This window comes from Leuciscus leuciscus (assembly GCF_965113295.1).
Source record: "Leuciscus leuciscus genome assembly, chromosome: 13".
In the NCBI taxonomy this organism is placed as follows: domain Eukaryota; kingdom Metazoa; phylum Chordata; class Actinopteri; order Cypriniformes; family Leuciscidae; genus Leuciscus; species Leuciscus leuciscus.
Window position 1 is genome coordinate 14166547 of NC_138737.1, and position 21706 is coordinate 14188252.

Below are 21706 nucleotides of genomic sequence, written 5' to 3' on the forward strand. Positions count from 1 at the left end.
CTATGAGGAAATGCACCATGTGGAGAGGAAACCTCTAATTTTAGCGAGAACAAGGTTTGCAAATATCTTCAAAAGTCTGTCTCTTTCCAAGAAGTTACATAGCGGAATCACATTCAAAGACCAGATAAAACATACAAACCCAAAATAATGAGTGAAATGTTTCGTCTACAAAGTACAACGTGGCCAAAGACAGGAAGCTTTAGCTGTGATGTGAAGGGCTTTGAATCCTTGAATTGTTTACAGTTGCTGAAGAAAGCATTTCCAAGAAAACTGTCATTTTATGCTTGATTGCTCAATTCATAGAGTCTGGTTTCCAAGCTAGCTTAGGTTGATATTTAGCTTTTTTTCTGCTCAAATTGTTTTCAGGTTGAATTGATTTTGCTAAGTTTCTATTTATGAGATCATAATCATTTTGAATGCTTGGTTTTAATAGACCCATTAATCATATGAAAAGTCCTCCTCACACTGTGGTTTAGTTCAGTCAAGAAACAATTAGAGCAATATTTATAAGCCTTTATTACTAATAAAAAGTTAGTGCTCATAGTGCTCAAGTTAAATTTGATGGACAAAAGTCCATCAAATTTGAGGTAAATTTTCCCTAGACTAGCATGAAAAGTCTCAGTACATACAGTATAGCCTACCATTGGTTTTAATGACTTTGTATCAAATACCATTATGATTAATGACATTGTCTCCATTTTGTTAAAGGGTTCGTTCACCCAAAAAGGAAAATTCTGTCATTAATTACTCGCCCTTATGTCGTTCCAAACCCGTAAGACTTCATCTTCGGAACCCAAAAAAAGATCTGAAACTTAAAAGTATGAATCGAGTAGTTTAGTCCACATTTTCTGAAGAGACAAGATCGCTTTATATGATGAACAGATTGAATTTAGGCTTTTATTCACATAAACACTTATCAATTCACACATCAGTTGTGGTAAACCAATGGAAGCTTAAGCATGTACGCATGTACGCTTGACAAGAGCTTCTGTTTATGTTCGCTGATCAGTGTCAGTCATTACTGGAGTGTAATTTACCAAGTACACACTGGACGAAGTGTCTTGTGATTGATTCCTCTGGAAAGCTTCTACAGTTCTTCTTCAATCTCTCCTCTCACTCACTCTTCCTCTCTTCTCACTGACTCCAGCCTACAATTTGATCATTCTCTGAATGGCACTCTCAAAGCAAGATAGTGTTTAGTGGCTAATTGGTTCAAATGGAATTGATGCTTGCTGATGGCAGGCACAGATTAACCATTTGTGCCACAAAATAGCCATTTAGGGGCCATCCCAAAAATGTGTATGTATTACAGTAAAATGATGTCATAATAATAATTAAATTAGTATATTGATTCATGTGAAGTGTTATTTTAGGTATATTTATATAGTATTGTTATATTTATTAATATTTTGAATTAGCTTTTATTTTCATATTTTTTAGTTTAAATTTTATAGTAAGTTTGAGTAATTTTGCACATATTATCATTGTAGAGTGGAGCAGGTATGAGGTCTGAACCCAGAAGACTAATTCGCCACTGGTTCCTTATTTTCTTATGAGTTTTATAATGGGGGTTTTCAATTTATCAGTAAATAAAGGCTGTGGTAAACATAACTTCACAATACTTGTTTGTTCTACAACGCAAACCGCACACACTTACACCTCAAACTGTCTTATCTAGTTATTTATTAAAAAAGTAAGTTATTAAAAATGAACATAACTGCTTCAAAATTCATGCTTTTGGTATGGGTGTGTAGTTTACGTTGTAGAACAAAAAGTCAAAGTGTCGTCAAGTTATATTCACCACAGGCTTTATTTGACTCATAAATAAAGTAAAAACAAAAACAAAAAAACATTATAAATCTCAAGGGAACAAGGGATTTGACATAATCCCTTACCACTCTGTTAGAGATGTTGTTGGGTAACACTTCCTCATGATAAACTGTTTGAAAAATATATTTAGTATAAAACTGCTCCAGTCAACAAAAACATTATAATCTAGTCATTAGAAAAGACGTCAGGTATCCAGACGTCAGTATTGACATGGCTTGAAATATTCTGATTAAACAAGGGACAGCCATGTTTCTTGAGAGCTAAATATTGAACCGCTGTCAGGGTCAGTGGTATTTGTGGGATGAATCGTTTATTAGCGAATGATTTATTCCAGTCTTTTAAAGAATGGTTTTAAACTTTTAAACAAAAAGCTGTTTTAGCTTTAAATCTTTTCCCACCAAAAATCATAAGGTGAATGAAGGAGACGTGAAATGTGTTTCACATAGAGTGAAATGTTGAACATAGAGTCATGGTGGGGTTGGTCCAGAGACCCTCGCCATTCATCTAAGCTGCTCAAGAAAAAGCAATGTGCCTCTGATTTTACTAGATTTAGCTGCTCTCTGCACTCTTTCAATCTCTTACCTTCCATTTTTCCTTCCACCCCCCATGTTCTTTCTTTTCTTCTTTCTCTCTTCCCACAGGACTGTGCAACAATGCAGTTCTGTGCCAATAAGCTGGATAAGAAAGACTTCTTTGGCCGCTCTGACCCATTCATGGTGTTCTACAGAAGTAATGAGGACGGAACGTGAGTTAGCTGGCTCTCTCTCTCTCACTCTCTCTCTCTCTCTCTCATTGATTCACAGCACTCTCTCAGAAAGGGAAGCATGTACGAGAAATGTTCTGCGAACAAGAATTGGTCTGGGTCTTAGGAATGTCTTTGAAAATCGTTCTAGCCAATAATATTCACTTAGTACTTTTATCAATATGCAAACTTCTAACCTATATATAATAAAATGTAATCATACAATGCGCACTGCTTTGTTTGAATTTCACATCTTTGTGTTTTGTTGCTTAGGTTCACTATTTGCCATAAAACTGAAGTGGTAAAGAGTACACTGAACCCTGTCTGGCAGGCGTTCACCATCCCTGTCAGAGCGCTTTGCAATGGAGATTATGACAGGTGCACTCACACATACACAAACAGACATGCATGTCAATATGCACTGATGCTTTACGCCTGTCACCAGTGTTAACAGGTCTCGTAACAACTGTGCATGCACGTAAAACCAGTGTGCAAAACTTCCACACTGTAATAAAGATGTGTCAATACATTTTTTTAAATGTAGGATGATTTTTTTTTAGGATAAAGACATAAACAATTCAGAGAAAAGTATATATTATATTTTATTATATTATATTATATTATATTATATTATATTATATTATATTATATTATATTATATTATATTATATTATATTATATTATATTAATCAAATTCAAATATTTAAAAAATATATATATTATTAGCAATAATAGTAACAATATAATATAATATAATATAATGTAATATAACATAATATATTTTTGGAATAAAATCTTTTGGGCCTTTTTATTGCTTATAAATATAATATAATATAATTACTATTATTACTTATATTATCATTACGTTTTTTTAAATATTTAAATTTTAATACAATTAATATAACATTTTAATATATTTTTAATATAACTAAGAATAAAAAGTAACAATGTTTATGTCTTTTTTTTAGAGTAACAAAACTGTGTTATTGTTTATTTTGATATGCAGTCGATCACTTGTCGTCTAGGACTATGAAAAGGTGTTAGTATGTGGAATAACCTTATTTAGAGATGTTTGGGTGTGAATTATGCTAATTACTCTGTGGGTACGCACTCCGTTACTTTGACTCATTTTAGCAATGAGGGTTTAACATAAGAATGAGGATAAGAGCACATTTGTGTGCATATGCTGTTGTGAATCCTGTGGAAATCTAGCGTGAGAAAGCTGTTGTTACTGAATAAGACCCTGTGTATGTGCGTGCCGAGAGGGATCGTGTCCCTGTACTCTTTGATTCAGTCGCACATTGAGACCCGACTGCTGGTACTCATTGCATCAGCATTATTTGATCACAGACAGCCCTGTTCACGGTGCTGCACTGTTGTGATTTATGCACTACAAGGACACATTATTTTTACTTTCTACTTTCTGTGTAGCATATATTTACACTGTTTCTTTGTTGGTCTACATAGGCCTATATGCTTTCTTGTGTGTCAAACAGATTGTTGTGTTCAGTGATATTTCTTAGGCCAAGGACTGGCAAACATCGGTCCTGGAGTGCTGCTGTCTGCAGAGTTTAGCTCCAGCTCTAATCAAACACACCTGAACAAGCTAAGCAATGTCTTCAGGATTACTAATGCTACAGACAGGTGAGTTTCTCTTATCAGGGTTGCAGCTAAACTGTGGAGGACAGCGGCACTCCAGGACAGACCTTGCCTACCCCTTTCTTAGGCTATACTTGGCTGCGTTCCAGTCCACTTTTAGACACGCACTTGCAAACTTCCCTAAGCATTTCAAGTGAACAAGGGCTTAGCACGTTCCAATTCAGCCAATTGCAAAGGTTCCGCCAGGTTCCGTAAGCAATGACGCACATCCGAGTGAATGAGACGGAGGGAAGTTAGCGAGTGAAGGGCATGACGATTTTGGACTGGAACGCAGCCCATGTGTGTTCATTTTCATGGCAAGGGTGAGGATTGCAGACGCATTGGCAGCTTTGTGTCGTCTGAGAGCTGTCATAGCCAATCAGAACACAGGGAACAGAACCACCTGCCGCCCAGTCCCCACCTGGCCTCTGATCCCTTGTGTGTGAGAGAGACAGAGCAAACGAGAGAAAGAAAAAGGAAAGGGAAGCTCCAGCTGTTGCGGTGCTGTGCTAATTATTACCTGCTGTAAGGATGCCAGCTGAGAGGAGTATTTATATTGTAGTTGGTATATTTTTTTCAACAGAAAAAGGTCCATAACAAGTTTTAGATGTTATGCAGATCCTAATATATTGGTTCCAAATCAGAATAGCAAATAATAATGACTTTTAAGCAGTAATGTGGCAGAAAGTATGCTATTATGACATTATTTGATTCATTTTATTGTAACAGAGTGCTGTTGTACTGATTATCAGCTCAGGCTTTGCTAATATGAACCAAAAGCTCAAGTTATTTTTAGAACATAAAGCATTATCTGTCTTGCTGGCCATCAGTGTGCATCTTCTTGATGTATATCTTATTCTTTTCTTTGAAACAAATGCTTGTATTAAATCGGGTTAGAAAATAGGGCAGGGTCTTCTTCAGGGGTCTTAAACAAATTAGAGAAAATTTGGTTTGATTGACATGAGGGGAAGCCATAATTTGCCCATGGTGTCATAACTGATCTGCATCTGTCTGTGATCTTGGGGAGAGACAGGAACAGCACTTAACCCTGTCAGTCAGCCAAGCTCCTGAGGGACACATCTCAGACTTTACAGAGGAAATTACCTCAGGGCTTCCGGATGTTTCCGACACTCTGGGAGATTGATAGAAAGTTGTGGAAGTTGTTTCCAGGAGAAAGTCATAAAAAAAATGTTATGTTTGGCACTGGAGGTTTTAGTGGATAAATGTGTGCAGAAATTCTAATTAGTCTAGGAGGCTATACATTTTCCAATATTTTTCTATTTTTGTTTGGTTTGAATTGAGAAGAAAAAAGTACTTGATATATTTAAAATGTTTAAAATATTAATATTGAAATATATTCAACTGTATACTACTTTTACAAAAATGCAGCAATTTAATTTATTATTACAGTGAAATACAGCAAATAACAGTGAAAGTGTGAAATATTATTACAATTTAAAATAATAATATATGTAATAAATATATATTTGAATATATTTTGAAATGTAATTCATTCCTGTGATGGCAAAGCTGAATTTTCAGCAATTTTCATGATCCTCCAGAAATCATTCTGATATAATGATTTGGTGTTCAAGAAACATTTCTTATTATTATCAATTTTGAAAACAATTGTGCTGCATAATATTTTTTTGTGGAAACTGTAATCATTTTTTTCCACAATTTTTTTATAAATAGTAAGAGCAGCAAAAGAACAGCATTTATTTGTAATATAAGATTTTGTAATAATGTAAAAGTCTTTACTGCCATCTAATGCATCCAATTAATGCATCCTTGATGAATAAATTAATATGTATTAATTTATTTTAAAAGAAAAAAAGTGTTACTATATACAATGTAATTGTATATAGCACAATAATAGACTGGAGTAGGGAAAAGTAATTATATTATATTTCAGATTAGGCATGAAAACAAAATAAACTGTGGTTGGTCACTTTACATGTCAATCAGTCCCTTGCATAGAATAAGTTGCAATTTTAACCAGGCTTTTTGCTGTTTAGTTGAAGGTCTGTGAATCTACTGGTTGCCTGTCTGCAGGGAATCTGAGTACTGATACACAGGATGTGTGCCATATGATCTCAGATGAATCGCCTACATCTGTTCTCTAACTCCAGAGCTGTACCAGTCTTCTTTACCAACAGATGGAGAGTTTCTCCATGTACTCCATGGAAATACTCAATAGAAGCTTAGTGCTCTGAGTTAAGGTCCATTCTCTCATCCAAACTCAGATGATGCATTTGTGCCTCTGAGATTTCATGACTACCTTTGCAGAGTAAACAGCAGCAAATTATTCTAATCAAGCAACCGTACAAAATCGTGTATTACGTCCTACGACTATGGAAATTTCCTGATTTACCAAGTACAAATCCACCTTTTTTAGCATAATCATGTGAAAAAATAACCAAGTCTGCTGAATAGACCGGAATGAATTTCCATTGATCAGCATGGTATTTCTGGTGAGGATTTTTGACCTTAGGGAGGCTTTCTGGTTTAGCTAGTTAGCTAGTTTTCACCCAAAAATGAAAATTCTGTCAACATTTATGATGCCATTCTTCAAAATATTTAAAATATTTAAAAGAATATCTCAGTTTTGTGGTCCATACAGTGAGTTGTTTTGGACCCTCATTGACTGTCATTGTAAGGACACAAACAGCTGAAATATTCTTCAAAATATTTATTTTTGTGCTCTAGAGAAGAAAAAAATACAGGTTTTGGAACGACATGAGGGTGAGGGTCATTTTTGGTTGAACTATCCTTTCAAGAAGATAACACAACATACAGAATGACTGTTGTCCGTTTTTGCTCATTCATTTTCATCGCAACAGTAAATACAAGCACATCCCTGTAGTTTGTGATAACAAGTGTGTGACATGCTTCGGCGCCAAATGACGTTTAGAGCTATTACCCGTGAAAGCCATTTTTATTAACAAGGCTACAAATCTCTGCTGCCTCCATGCAATTGATCGCGTTAACTTACTTTGAACAGAATGAGGTTCTAATTATTCAAAACTTCAGATGTAATTAATGTTTAAATGAAACTCGCCTGCGTCCTGTCAGGTGAAGTGACGCTCCAGGGCTGCTCTGTGTCACAACCCGGGAGTTCGTTCCCTGCCGACCGCTGTTTCATTCCGAGTGCACTGTCTGGATAATAGCCTGTAATTGGTTGGTTTTAGCGTTGAGATGAAAAGTGAGACAGTGAGACAGTGAGACAGGATCTCTAAGCCCTTTTATAATCAGAAAGCATCCATCAATTCAGCTGCTGCTTCTCTTTTCAGTTTCTGACATATCGCCACTCCATGTTTCTAAATGCTCTGTTTTAAATCTTTCAGGTCAATTAAAGTGGAGGTGTATGACTGGGACAGAGATGGCAGGTAGAAAAACACACATTTGTTTATTTACACTACACATTTACGTAATATGATCTCATGATCTAATATGTGCATTTGGTAAACCCCACACACAATGACACATCACTGACACAACCTTTTTTATTTAATTAAACATAAACATAGTGGAAAAATGTCCTCCTAGCTTACTGCAGTATTCATGAAACCCATGCTCTAAAACGCCTGACAGTAACAAATACTGATCACTCTCTTTTGTACATAAGTTAAAATCCATCTATTTTCATCATCACAGACAGTAAGAGTCTCTTTGTTGTTCCTTGTGCTTCAGTCATGATTTTATCGGGGAGTTCACCACCAGCTACAGAGAGCTCTCTCGCGGTCAGAGTCAGTTCAACGTGTATGAGGTGAGTTTAGTGTATCAGATACTGATCCATTAATCCACTGAGGATCCATTGTGTTCATATAAAGGAGGTGATTCTAGATTCATGAAGTGATGATAGCAAAAATAAAAATAAAAATGTGTGTATGGGAGCTTATCTTGTTGAAAAATATAGGGGAGACTTCGCTTGGTTGGAACATCCCCTTGATATTTAGAGTATTCATTAACATATTTTATTATGATTATTATTATCATCAATTTTAAATAAATAATATTAATATTAGACTAATATCATAAGTATATTTGCAAAGCGCAAGTTTGGTTTAAGGTAGGCTTTTCAACTAGTATTTTAACACTGTGGACACAGACAGCCTGGAATATCCCTGTTGGAGTGCACAACTTAAATTGAGCTAAAAATGCACATATACTTTGTGATCTTGAATTTTTTTTTATCTTAGAGCTCAATCTTTTTTGTTTGTGAGAAGGGAGGAGGGGGTTGGGTGTGTATAAAAGTGCTGTGTGTGTATGTATGTATTCACCCTAGCATTAGCCCAGTGGTGGAGTGAGGGGGTGGTAAGATGTTCTACAGGAGGTTGACAGTCCCAGCGGTGTGCTGAAAGGATTTGGGGTTTCCTGGGGATTGAGTCGGACATACAACACTAGCAGCTGCAGTGTCGGTTCAGCTAAACCCCCAATCCATACAAATCACATCATCTGTGTCCTGGTTTCCAAACTGTTAGCCAGGGTTGCCTATGTAACTGACCTGAACTGGATTTGTCAAAGCATCTGAACATTTAGAACTGTCTTTTATTAAAGTAAATGCACACAAACACACACACACACACACACACACACACACACACACACACACACACACACACACACACACACACACACACACACACACACACACACACACACACACACACACACACACACACACACACACACACACACACACACACACACACACACTTCCTGTAAGTGATGTGTCATCTCTAAATTGTATATTTCAGGTGGTGAATTCTAAAAAGAAACTCAAAAAGAGAAGATACATCAACTCTGGCACAGTGAGTAGTGAATTTGCTCTCTTAGTATCCTGCAAATGTTTTTAGTAGGCTACACATTTTTTAACATGTTAGATATAATAAGATACAGTTTTTTACAATCACTTTGCTACTATTTTCAGAACCTTGATGTCATTTTTCAAAACTCTAGACACAAAACTCAAAACGGTTATCACTTGTAACACAGGCTGTCTAATGTTCAAAACACTGCATTGTGCATTCACATCTTTAAAGAAATCTTGCACTTGCACAATCATTGGTTCAAAAAACAAATTTACTGTGAAATACCATTGAAACATAACTATAGATCACCCACACACAAGCAACCGATAGTTTCACTGTGTCATTGTTCGTACAATCATTAAATATTGTAGAACAAAATAGGTGATACAGGTTTCATTATGGTACTACATGTACAGTAAATACATCTCTGTAAAAGTACTACAGTACTACAGACACAGTGGAATCATTGAACAAAGTTTGTAATATATTGATGCAAAACCCTACAGCACAATCACAACATAGGTTTATTTGAATCAAAGCAAAAATAATTAGCTATGAAATAGAAAAGAAAAGACAGTACTGTAAAACATCAAATGCAGTGTTCCTCAACTTGCTTGCTTGTACTGTAAGAAACAAAACAGGAGTGATTATCTATACAGTGCAGGACTGTCAATACTGTAAATAGTCTGAAAAGGTGGTACAGTATTTGGGACCATAGACACAGTGTCTGATGAAGCATTATGATCAAATATTAGGCTACATCCATGGATATTGTAGTCTAATTGGTTCATGCTCCACGCTAATTGGTGACAATGAATCTCGTTATCTTGAAACTTTCATGATTTAAACATGGAAGATTGTTTGTCTGTTTCCATACAACTATGCATTAAGAGTAATGCAACAGTTACTTATCATTTTGAGCAGTTGTATCAATTGATAGTTAGATCATTGTAAGGAAATGAATAGACACTCATTTGAAATGTAATGTGTGAATTGCCTTTTGAAATAGTAGTACTTTGATGTTAAGTTGTGTCATATTGAACAGGTGATTTTTGTTGAATGAACAAATGATCTAAGTTTTATGTGTATTTTATCCAAGCAATTGAGGAAAGGGTTAGAGTTTTGAAAAATGTGCATTTTGATCATTGGTTGTGAGTTTTGTGTCTAGAGTTGTGAAAAAGGACATCAAGGTTCTGAAAATAGTAACAAAGTGATTGTAAAAAACTGTAATACGATTTTGTTTTCAATATATCTTGAATTAAGGTTATATTTCTTATCACATTGTTTTAGTGAGGTTTATGCTTAAAAAAAAGAAAGGAAAAAAAGAACAAAACTCAATTCAAGATAATGTTCTCTGAAAAAAGCTTTTCTGTCTTAAGCAAAAGGGGTATTTTAGTATTTTTCTACAGGATTTAGTTAGACTGTGGGGGGTGAACCTCGGTCCAGGAACATGCTCGACTGGAAGATCATTTTGTACATGTTAAATTCATTAATCTGTTGAACTTTGAGTGTTCAAAATTAAGAGTTCCAACAGTTCAGTTCAGTGTGCAAACTGAACAAAGGAAAACATATTATTAACATATTAACATAGTATATTATTATTGTTATTCATAGGACAGTAATAGCCATAAATTGTGAAACAAATGCACTGTAAAATAAATAAATACAAATATTTCATAAGTATGTTATTTGATTTTACGCTACATGTATGCTTTTATTTTGGCGGAAAACACAACGTTAAAGACCTTTTATGTTACAGTGAGAAGTTTAAATATATTTTCAGTTCATTATGAAAACGGGCGTGCTGCTAGTCTAGAATTTATTTATATTTTGGCTAAAAGTAATATTTTATTAAGGTTTATTTTATATATTTTTAGTTACTACTTAAACTCAAATTAAAATTAAAACTGCTTTTTATTCTTTTTTTTTATATTTCCATTTAGCTTTAATTTATTTTCATTTCAATTTTAGTTTTAGTAATTTTTGTATTTCATCTTAAAGGTGCAGTATGTAACATTGACTATAAGCTAGTGGTTCAAATGGGTACTGCAGTCCAAATTCAAAATATTAGAGAGAGTTGTTTCCCCCGCCCCCTCCTCCTTAGACTCGATGCTCACGCAGGTTGCCAGATTGAAGACACTCAACAGGAGAGAGCGCAATTAACAATGAAAGCTGAGGAGACATACCTCAAGTTGTAAGTTGTTGAGTTGACTTATCCGCATTTTAATATACTCCCGTTCATAGAGATTTTTAGATGGATACCAAGGCTCTTTTAGGTCTGGAATATGCAATACGCTGTGTTTTCTGCCAACTGGCAACCGGGGGTGTGGAAATACTATTGGGTAAACTGAAAAACAAAAACAAAACAAAAACAGACATTCCGACACGGAACGCACAATTCAAAGTAGAATAACTGGCTGTTGCATTGTTTCTCAGAGAAACGAGTATGTGAACTTAGCATGTTTCCTAAATATCTTCAAACATATTATGATATTTTTATGCTTTAGTACAGTCAAAAAAATTACATACAGCACCTTTAAACTTAATTTTTTTCAGTTTGATGCCAAAGCAACATTTAATTTTTTTTTGCATTGAATTCACTGCATTCTTACAACACTAAATATATTTGCCCAGCTGTATTCCACAAGGACATGTATGTCTGGTTATTATTCAGATAAATTACTTGACAATCTGAGATCCAAGTCCCTTGACTGGATAGTGCTTTCTGCTTCATACTTTGATAAGGGGAGCAGTGAGAAAGTAATATCGGAGGTCCGGGTGGATAACAGTGATTGATGATCCACAAAGACTCTCCGCATTAACTGCCATGAATTGGCTTAGAGATTTTAATCAAAACTCAAATGAATAGTCCATCACCTGTCTTCCTCCAAACATGGAAAGATCCTGGTTGTCTAATGACAATACTAATGAAAAAGACTGTGTGGCACTGACAGCAGAGAAGAGAGTCTTTGCATAATGCCATGATGGATTGTTTCGTTGCAGATGTGGTTTGTGCGCTTATGCTGTTGTAAACCATCTGTTCTTTGTTGCTCAATTACCCAGGTGACAATGCTTTCATTCTCGGTGGAGGCCGAACACACATTCCTGGACTACATCAAAGCAGGGTATGGACGAAAATACAAACATTCAACGCTTATGTACTGTATTTAGCCTGTTCTAAAATGCTTCTGAAATCTCAGCATCACAACATGTAATTTTTGTAAACACTCTCAGCGGATGTAAAGGTCAAAGTCTTGCCGAAGCCACTTGGATGTTATCATTGTAATGGCGTCAAACAGCTCATCAAACAGCTTTGGGAAAGAGTTCCAGTAAACAAGACCCGAATAACCCCTTAAATACTAAACTAGAACAACAAACACGGCTATTGTTGTAGTTACTGTAATCAGTATTCAGGGGTTGCCAGGTCCTTTTCAGTTTGCTCTGATGAAAGGCTGGCCTTCTGCTCGAATGCCAGTTTTGGGGAAAACATCTCAGGGCCGCTGACCTTATACTCTGATCCATTGTTATATCTGGCATTAGGAAGTATGACCTGCTTGCCCGTCTTTGTCTGTTATCTCTGACTTAAAGGCTTTGTCCTAAACTGGAAAAAAACTACATTGACAGGCAGTATCTGGAGGTAGGAAGGCATCAGGGCATGTCCGAATCCAAGGTTTGAATAACATCCTGCTTATTAAGATACCTCCATCTGGTTGGTTTGGTAGCGATGTATCCTGTCTGTTTGGTGTGGTGATGAATTGAATAAATTGAGGTTAAAATAAATTAGTACTTAATTAATTTGAATAGGGGTGGTAGATATACTGATAGACATGATTAACCGGATGCATTAAATTCATCAAAATTGACATTTATTTATGACATTTTATAATGTCATAAGATATTTCTATTTCAAATAAATGCTGTTCATTTTAACTTTCTATTCATCATAGAACTGAATTTGTTTTTTATCATGGTTTCCACAAAAATATTAAGCAACACACCTGTTTTCAACATTGATAATAATAAGAAATGTTTCTTGAGCAACAAATCAGCATATTAGAATGATTTCTGAAGGATCATGTGACACTGAAGAATGTGGATAGTACAATTACTGTTTTTCAGCTTTTGAATTAATCTTCGATCTTGTGCTGTGGTAGGCTACATTATTCTTCAAAACAAATTTTTGCTTTAAGAATAATGATTTGCTTAAAATTCACATCAGCTTACGTAAGAGAGAAGGACAAAATACTTATTGGTTTGCATACATGTTCTAGACTTATTGAGCCATGATGCTTATGTGGAAAAGGTTCAATTGGGATGTTTATTTATGGTTTTAATAAATGGAACTATACGAATACACACAACAAACTTAAGCAAAGGATGTATACACAGAATAACCAAAAGTAAAGAAAGAAAGAGAGAGTAGATCAAATAATGGCAAATATCACAAACAATTAACCTTTGAGAGCCAGCAAAGAATCAAACGCATCTAAAGATCGATAAAATGAATACTTGCATTGGTTTTTGTGCTGAGTAAGGATGGATGCGTGTGTGCGGAGATTCTCTCTGTGCGTTCATGAGCTGAAGCTTAGTTGGATTCCTCTAGAGATTGAGTCGTTCGTGGGATGTTTAAAAAAAGGTTTAACTTGAAAGCGAGTTGCCGGAAAGTCAGGAAAGTGTTGTCTCATCCGAAGAAGAAGAAAAAATGAGCAAAATGAGCGATGATGTTCTAGTGTACATCTCTTATAAGGACAAATCAATACTCACACATCTTTTCTGAAATTACTTTAAATTAATTTCTTTGTCTCCTTAAACCTTAAAAATGTATTTAATGCATTTATTGTAACAAATTATACATCATTAATCAAGGCATAAAGAGAGGGACATATTAATACCAAATGTGAAGACATTAAATGAGTGAAACATTCTCCCATATGAATATAAGCATTTCAAATTACCCTTACATAACTAAATAATCATAATTAGGCTAATATAACATGGGCGTCAGTATATGACGACTTGGGATGAGAATGCGTTGGTGTGTGAGTTATGTGTATTCCGATGAGTGGAGTTGGCGTTTATTTCTTTTTTTAAGTCACCAAGGAACTTAAAGGTGTTTCTGTTTAGAAACACTGGAGCCAGGGCTGTGATTTACAGTACATGAAGAAGTCAAAAGTTAAAAGCTTCGGTGAGGCCTAGAGCTGACTCGATCACCTTGAGAGACACTACACCTGTAATGGCAAATCTGAATTTTCAGCACCATTACTCCAGTCTTTAGTGTTACATGATCTTTCAGAAATCATTCTAAGATGATGATTTGGTGCTCAAGAAACATTTCTTACTATTATCAATATTTTCGTGGAAACCATGGTACAAAATTTTTCGGGATCCTTTGATAAATAGAAAGTACAGTATTTATATGAAATAGAAATCTTTTGCAACATTATAAATGTCTTTACTGTCACGTTTGATTAATTGTTTGAATAATTTAATGCATCCTTGCTGAAAAAAAAACAGCATTAATGTTTATTTTTTATTTTTATTACTGACCTCAAACTTTTGAACAGCTGTGTAGCCAGTAAGTTACTGTAAATACAACTAAAATCACAGTATTTAATTGTTTTTGATTTCACAGTGTATACATAAAATACTGTAAATGGAAGTATAGTACCCTTACTGTAAAAAGTATTCACAGTAACTTACTGGCTAATTGTTGCCAGTAAGTTACTGTAAATTTTACGGTACATTTTTTACAGTGTATCTTAAGGATGTTTAGATATTTTTAATGGAAAACAAGACAAAAGTAGTCATTGAGATCTTTTATTAGGGGAAATAAGCATTTTTTCTTTGTCACTAAGGTCAAAAATAAATGTGGCAAAAGCTGAAAAAATGTAAAAGAGAGAGGTCAGAAAGTGTGTGGACTGTTATCTATGACTATCCAAAAGACGTGGCTGACCTTTCACACTAGAGTAATCGCTCTGACATCACGTTCTGTTCACACCGAGTCAGATCACTCTATCCACACTCAAACTGCTTTCTGTCAGGTTTTCACCTTTGTTATTTTTCTCCATCAGACTCTGACCTTTAATATTGACGTTGAAAGACCTTTGTATGGATTTCCCATTGCTACATGTTTCATTCACTTTCCTCTTTATAGAGAGGACTATATATGTTACTCTTCTGGCTGTTAAATCAACATATCCTGCTTCAGAGAGTATGATGGATTCACTTTTTACTTCTGCGAATGAGTGAAAGAATCGTGTCTTGAGTGAGGTGTTAATTTAGTACAGGTCAGAAAGGTAGCTCTCAGAGTTAATGTAAAATTCAAAACCCTTTCCAAGGAGCCTATTAAATGTTTAATCATGGTTTTGAAAAGAAGTGGACTGCAGGAAGATTTTTTCTTTCTAGACTAATTATTTTCATTTATACAAAGGCAAGACAGGTGAATAGGTTAAAACTTTCAACTAAAAGATGTCACCATACTTTCCCCAGTTGATTTCTCACAGTACATTAATACAGTTGTTTTGTATTACAAGTTTTCTGAAATGTTATATTTAAATATGCAAATGATGCATTACCTAATAATATGCTCTAATTTGCATACATTTTCTAAACAGATATCTGAACATTGGACAAAGCCAGGTTCAAAATTCTTGTTTCATTTTGTTGACATTAGATTCAAAGGTTTTTAATCTCTTTTTATGACTCCATAGATATCGGCCAGAAAAAAAACCTAAACATTTTCACTATGTTTTTAGGATTAAAATGTCATATCATCAGGTCCTTCTGTAAAACCTTCGGAAAATATATATAGGAATAAAACTGGAAAGTTTGGCATATACAAGTGCTACTGAAGTGGAGATTTCTGGCTCAGTGCAGGAGAAAAAACTTATTTGAAAACGACCTTTAAAGATAGGTATTGTTATTGAAATCTATAGACATAAATATAAGTTATGGAAGCAAAATCTCAAAATGTACCAGTGCCTGAAAAAACAATGGTTTTGCCTGTTACAGTATATCTTGCCTTAAGCTCAGTATTTATTTGTAAAAATATATATTTCTTGAACAGACTTGCTTGCAAAGACTTTTTTTTTAACATCCTAAATTCATGTAAATAAACCAAATTTACCATATGTGTAATTTGCGGTTGGGATAGGTGGGACATGTCCCCACCACTTTTTTGAAGGCCACTGAAAAAATAATGTGTGGATGGATTACAACGCAATTCATAAACGAAAACGATATACGGTGTTTCGGCCTTTTCTCTTGTTTTTGTTACGCACTTCATTCCACCAAGTGTTGTTTGTTTTCTTCTTATTTATTTAAATCCAGATAATTGATTTACAAAACATCGATTGAAATCACATTTCACTTCATCCTGGTCCAGAGTTTGTGTCAAATATATTAAAGAACTCATGAGGGGAATATAGCCTTAAAGACACAAGAAGATCTTTATAACTTAACAATACAGCGAGGAATTTCTAAACTGCTGCATTGCAGAGTTGTGTGTTCTTGGATCAGGTTGCACATATGTTTATATATCTTGTATGTGTATGTGTGTGTTTGTATATATATGTATATCCATCTGCACTGTTGCTAATGTGACAGGCACAATCCCATCATTCTATATCATTCTTTTCCAGCTGTTTTTTCAGATGGCATTCAGATTTCCACCATTAAGATAAATGTTCTTCATATGAAAGCTCCGGTTCAAAAGCTCTCCGAGTTTTCTCGTCTCCAGCACAGGAGCTGTTGAGGTTCCCGATATAATGCAGATTAATGCACCAGCCCAGACTTTGTGCCTGGAGACATCAGTGATAATCACCAAAAAACTTGAGATGGACAGAAAAAAAAAAGAAATGAAGATAAAGGAGCATACACAGAGCTTGTTAATCACATCACCATTGTGCTGCTCCCCCCTGCCATCCTGTTTATATTGTGCTGAGTTAAAAAAAAAAGGGCTGATAAAAAGTAAGCAGTTTTTTGGGTGCTTACCCAAGGTCTTTGCGTAAACACAATACCCTTGTGTTAGAATGTGATTGGCTAGAATCACTCATTATTTGTGGTCATGTTTGTGGATGTACAGTGAATGTTTAAAATACATAATTACTCTCCGATGACCCATCATCACTGATGAATCAGCTCCTAAGAAAACATCTCGCCGCAGGGATTGCATATGAATGACAGCTGTAGTCGCCGCCTGCTGATCAGGGCCTTCATTTAAAATGTTTTTTTCCCCCATTTCGTTTCTTCTTTTTACCCGCTTGCATCAGAGAATGATTTCTTTGTATATTTGGAAACGTTTCAAAAATATTCACTGACCTCAAACTCCATATTTTCCAACAATATATTTGCGTCCAGAGCTCATTTCTCATTTGCACAGCAGACACATGCAGAGTTCATGCTGAAAGAGGAATGCCTTTGAGATGCAGATATTAGATGTCATTATAATATTTTTCGGTGCTTCAGAGGTTATCTGTGCAAGTGTTGTATCCCATCAGCAGCAGAAAAACTTGCTTGCTATCGTATAATCGTTTCCTTTGTGCAGGTGTTCAGATTTGCCAATTGTTTTCTGTGGGCTCAGTGCTCTCTGTTAGTTTATAGGGAATAAAATGATCTAATGCAAGAGATAAACAAAAACCAACAAAATATAAAATACCAGTATTAGAATTTGTTCTATAATAGATTTTTCTTTTTCTTTAGCACTTTCTCGCAATATTATTGTTACAATATATATTGTACTAAAGAAGCTTTACAAAGAATAAGGCTTTATGAAGACAAAATTTATGCATGTATGTTAATTTAAGCTTATTTTTGTATTTATTTTATTTTTATGGCTTACATGCCATTTTGTTTGTACAGGACTGGGACATTTTTATGTTGTAACGGCACTACCCTAAATCCAACCAAAATTGAACTTGAGCCTGGAATAAACTAAAACTTTTAAAATGAAAAATTAAATAATAATAATTAAAATAAATATATACTTCAATTCCAATTTTTTTTTAGAGCAGCAGTGAAACTGGTCTCAGAACAGCAGTCGGCAGGCTTTCTGTTTCTGTATTGAAATCAGTGGGAACTCCAGCTTAATCCTAGATTACAGATGCTTGTCCTGCAGAGAGACTGGCTAGAGGACAAAACAGATTTAATTCAGAAACAGAGTTGTGAGAGAATCTATGATTTTTGGCAGTTTTGTGTGTGGAAAGCTTGTCGACTGCTGTTCTGAGACCAGTTTCACTGTTGCTCTAATAAAAAAAAAGGAGCAAAAAGAAGTGTGATTACACAGATGTTGGATCTGCCCACCAGGCAGAGTTGATTGTGAGGAATGTCTGGCTGGTGAGCGGGAGGTTGGCTGTCTGCCTGTCAGGTGAGAGACGGCACAATGCAGGGCTGGAGATGGTAATTGCACCAACCCCTCGAACAGCAGGAGTGGAAACATTGGTGTGTTTTGAAGCAGGACATGTTATGTGCCGCCACGGGTTGGGGTGAATCAGGATCCATCACCTTTGTTGAGCTTCAGCTTCAGGTTCTCACATCTGTAATGTCAATTTAAATGCTTTCATTTGATATTCTTACCGTCTCTCTTTCTCTCATTCTAGCACTCAGATCCATTTCACAGTGGCCATTGATTTCACTGCCTCCAATGGTAATTTTTTCCGTGATGATTGTTTCCTGTTTCGAGTTTGTTCTCCATGCTGTTGGCTAACATATCTGAATCAGATTTGGCCTTAATTCACGATCCATCTCTCTTTAAACTCTAGGGAACCCTTCACAGTCTACCTCCCTGCACTACATGAACCCCTATCAGATGAACGCGTACGCCATGGCGTTGAAGGCCGTGGGCGAGATCATTCAAGACTATGACAGCGATAAGATGTTCCCTGCATTGGGCTTTGGAGCCAAACTTCCTCCTGATGGCCGGGTTTCCCATGAATTTCCCCTGGTACCTGTTCCTAGATATGATAGATTATGTGGATTTCACAGCTAGCTGGCACATATCCAGAGTCATTTCTGCTCGAGTCTAAATACGTACTCTGAATAATGTTGCTTTATCCTGTGGGTGAAATTTTATGTGTGAGGTTGTGTATGGTTGTTTTGAGGTATTTATTTAGTTGTTTGCACATATGTTGATGATATTGTAATTAGTAATGCTTGGTTTCATCTATGTGTAATGTGTAAATAAGGCGCTCTTGACACTCCTGCTCATTAATGTTACCCAAGCATTCATGATGTGTGTGTGCCAAACCCTCATCTCGTCGAGCATTTTGAGTCCCTTAATTAGTTTTCGCTCACTCTTTCTTTTTTTCCCCCTTCATCAGCTACTCCTCCTTCCCATCCCTCTTTCCTTGAGCTGGAACTTGGGATCATGACTGTTCATTTTCATTCTTGCTGCTTTAGAGCATGAATAATTATCTAATGAATCATAAAATACTGAGCAGATACTGAGATCCCTAAGGGTGATACACTAGAGGAAGTTTTGATGGTACCTTTGAAGAATATGAATGTGTAAGATGGGTTGCGAGGATGCAGAAAGAACGTTAAAGAACCAGTTTTTAGTAGAATTACACATTTGCTAGCCCTTGCGGTTTCAATGGATTCGCAGTTGAAATCACTGATGCAATGCAAATTAAAGTGTCTAGACGCCCTAATAAACATCAAGTACTTTATATTGTAAAGTTTCTTATTCAAATGAATAACTGCAGATATCTTGAGAAATGTAAGTGTTATGATAAATCTAATCTGCTGATTTGACCTTGACTGTAGAGGCGTAGTTGTTGATTGATCTCTGATGTTTTTTTTGAAGAATGGTAACGTAGATAACCCATACTGCAACGGGATGGAGGGCATCCTGGAGGCTTACCACCAGAGTCTGAAGACTGTCCAGCTTTACGGCCCCACCAATTTTGCTCCTGTTATCAACCATGTAGCGAGGTGAGAAAAATGCAACAACGCTCAAAGGAGCGTGCTGGAACAGTCGAAAACTCATCCTGTGTAAACCAATAGAAAGAAACAGCAGTGAAACAGATTTCTAGAAACAGATTTTCAAATAAATACAAATTTATTGTGACAGACTTCACAGTTTTGGAAAAACAAATCTTCAGCTGGTGTTCTAGGAACCCTTGCTTCAGGCAAACCAAAACTCACAGGCAGAAATTATGACATTTATATCAGAACAACAGGACCCCATTAAACTTAAGGTGCTGGTGTATTAAAGCTAGTTTTCACCTCTGTGTAAAAAATGAAAAACAATTATGAGATAAAGATTAAAATGAGAACCTTATTAACCATAAAATCATATTGTGAAAAAGTCGAAATTGTGAGAAATAAAATCGCAACTGTAAGAAATTGTCACAATTGTGGGATATAAAGTTAGAATTATGAGGAAAAAAAGTCGCAGTTGTGAGATATCGTTGCAACTGTGAGAAAGTCACAACAGAGAGATATATAATCACAATTTTGAGAAACAATATCTCAGTTTTGAAATATAATGTTACAGTTATGAGAAACTGTAAGACAATTGAATAACACTAAGTTGCAATTGAGAAAAAAATTCACAGCTGTGAGGGAAAAATCTCTATTGTAAGATATAAAGTCACAATTATGAGAACCAAAGTCGCAATTGTGAGATATAAAGCCAGAATTATGAAAAAAGTTTCAACTGTGAGGAAAAAGTAACTATTACAAAAGTAGCAATTAAAAGAAAAAAGTCACATTTGGGCTTTTTGTTTTGTACTCAGAGACAGGCTTCTATACTCCTGAATACTGTAGCTGATTGTACTTATTGTCTAAATCAGGGACGGAAGACGGTCCTGGAGTGCCGCTGTCCTGCAGAGTTTAGCTCCATCTCCAATCAAACACATCTGAACAAGCTAATCAATGTCTACAAAGCCACTTGATGGCAAGCCTACAACCGTAGCTGAAAAAAGCGTAATGCCTGCTAATGCTGCTGTACGCAGGGAAGGAGACAAGCGGCCTTTTTTTATGGATTTCAATGAAGGAGAGGCTTCACTATGCTGAATTTTGTGAGGAAATAGCTTATTTAATGAATCGAAAGCCAATCGGCTAATCTTCAACATGTTTGCTCTTAAACATTAGTTTTGGATTGATCTATTTGTAGAGTTTACACCGTAAAAAAATGCTGTTTTATAAGAGAAGTCGCAGACAATTGCGTGACAGGTATGATTTATGGTGATTACACAGTGATTGACTGTCGTACAACTCTGAACGAAATTCTATGACATCAAGGCTGTAATGTGATTATCAAGGCACACGGTATTCAAGTTAGCCGTTACTCTTTCTCCAATGGCAGAGCCGCGGCCTCTCGTATCTCCCAATAATAAGACCATCTCTGTTCAGGATTACTAATGCTACAGGCAGGTGAGGTTTTTTGATCAGGGTTGGAGCTAAACTCTGTAGGACAGCGGCACTCCAGGACCGACGTTGCCCATCCCTGGTCTAATTCAACATGCCTAGATTTCAACCCCCAAATGTTGGTTTCTTGTTGCCATGACCGAGTGCGGAACTCCGAGAGGCCAGATCTTCTGTCATAGCTTCTGTAAAGTGTTTTGCATCACAAAGCATTATGGGATTTTGATGAAGGCTATGTCAATAGCACAGGGACGTCCCTGAGCAAATATATACATGCATGAGATCCAGCACTGAATAATAAGTGTTTAATGAGGAT

At 35.8% G+C, this 21706-nt stretch overlaps 1 protein-coding gene across 2 annotated transcripts in view; it reads left to right on the forward strand.

The window, feature by feature from the left end:
* The window catches only part of cpne5a (copine Va), an 83973-nt gene that overhangs the window by 49788 nt on the left and 12479 nt on the right, over positions 1-21706 (forward strand). For both annotated transcript variants that reach the window (XM_082189302.1, XM_082189303.1), the window contains 9 exons: positions 2472-2575; positions 2846-2950; positions 7558-7599; positions 7904-7979; positions 8971-9024; positions 12088-12149; positions 18621-18667; positions 18783-18964; positions 19826-19953. In XM_082189302.1, coding sequence (XP_082045428.1) covers positions 2472-2575; positions 2846-2950; positions 7558-7599; positions 7904-7979; positions 8971-9024; positions 12088-12149; positions 18621-18667; positions 18783-18964; positions 19826-19953 — 800 coding nt within the window. The remainder of the gene's footprint in view (positions 1-2471; positions 2576-2845; positions 2951-7557; positions 7600-7903; positions 7980-8970; positions 9025-12087; positions 12150-18620; positions 18668-18782; positions 18965-19825; positions 19954-21706) is intronic.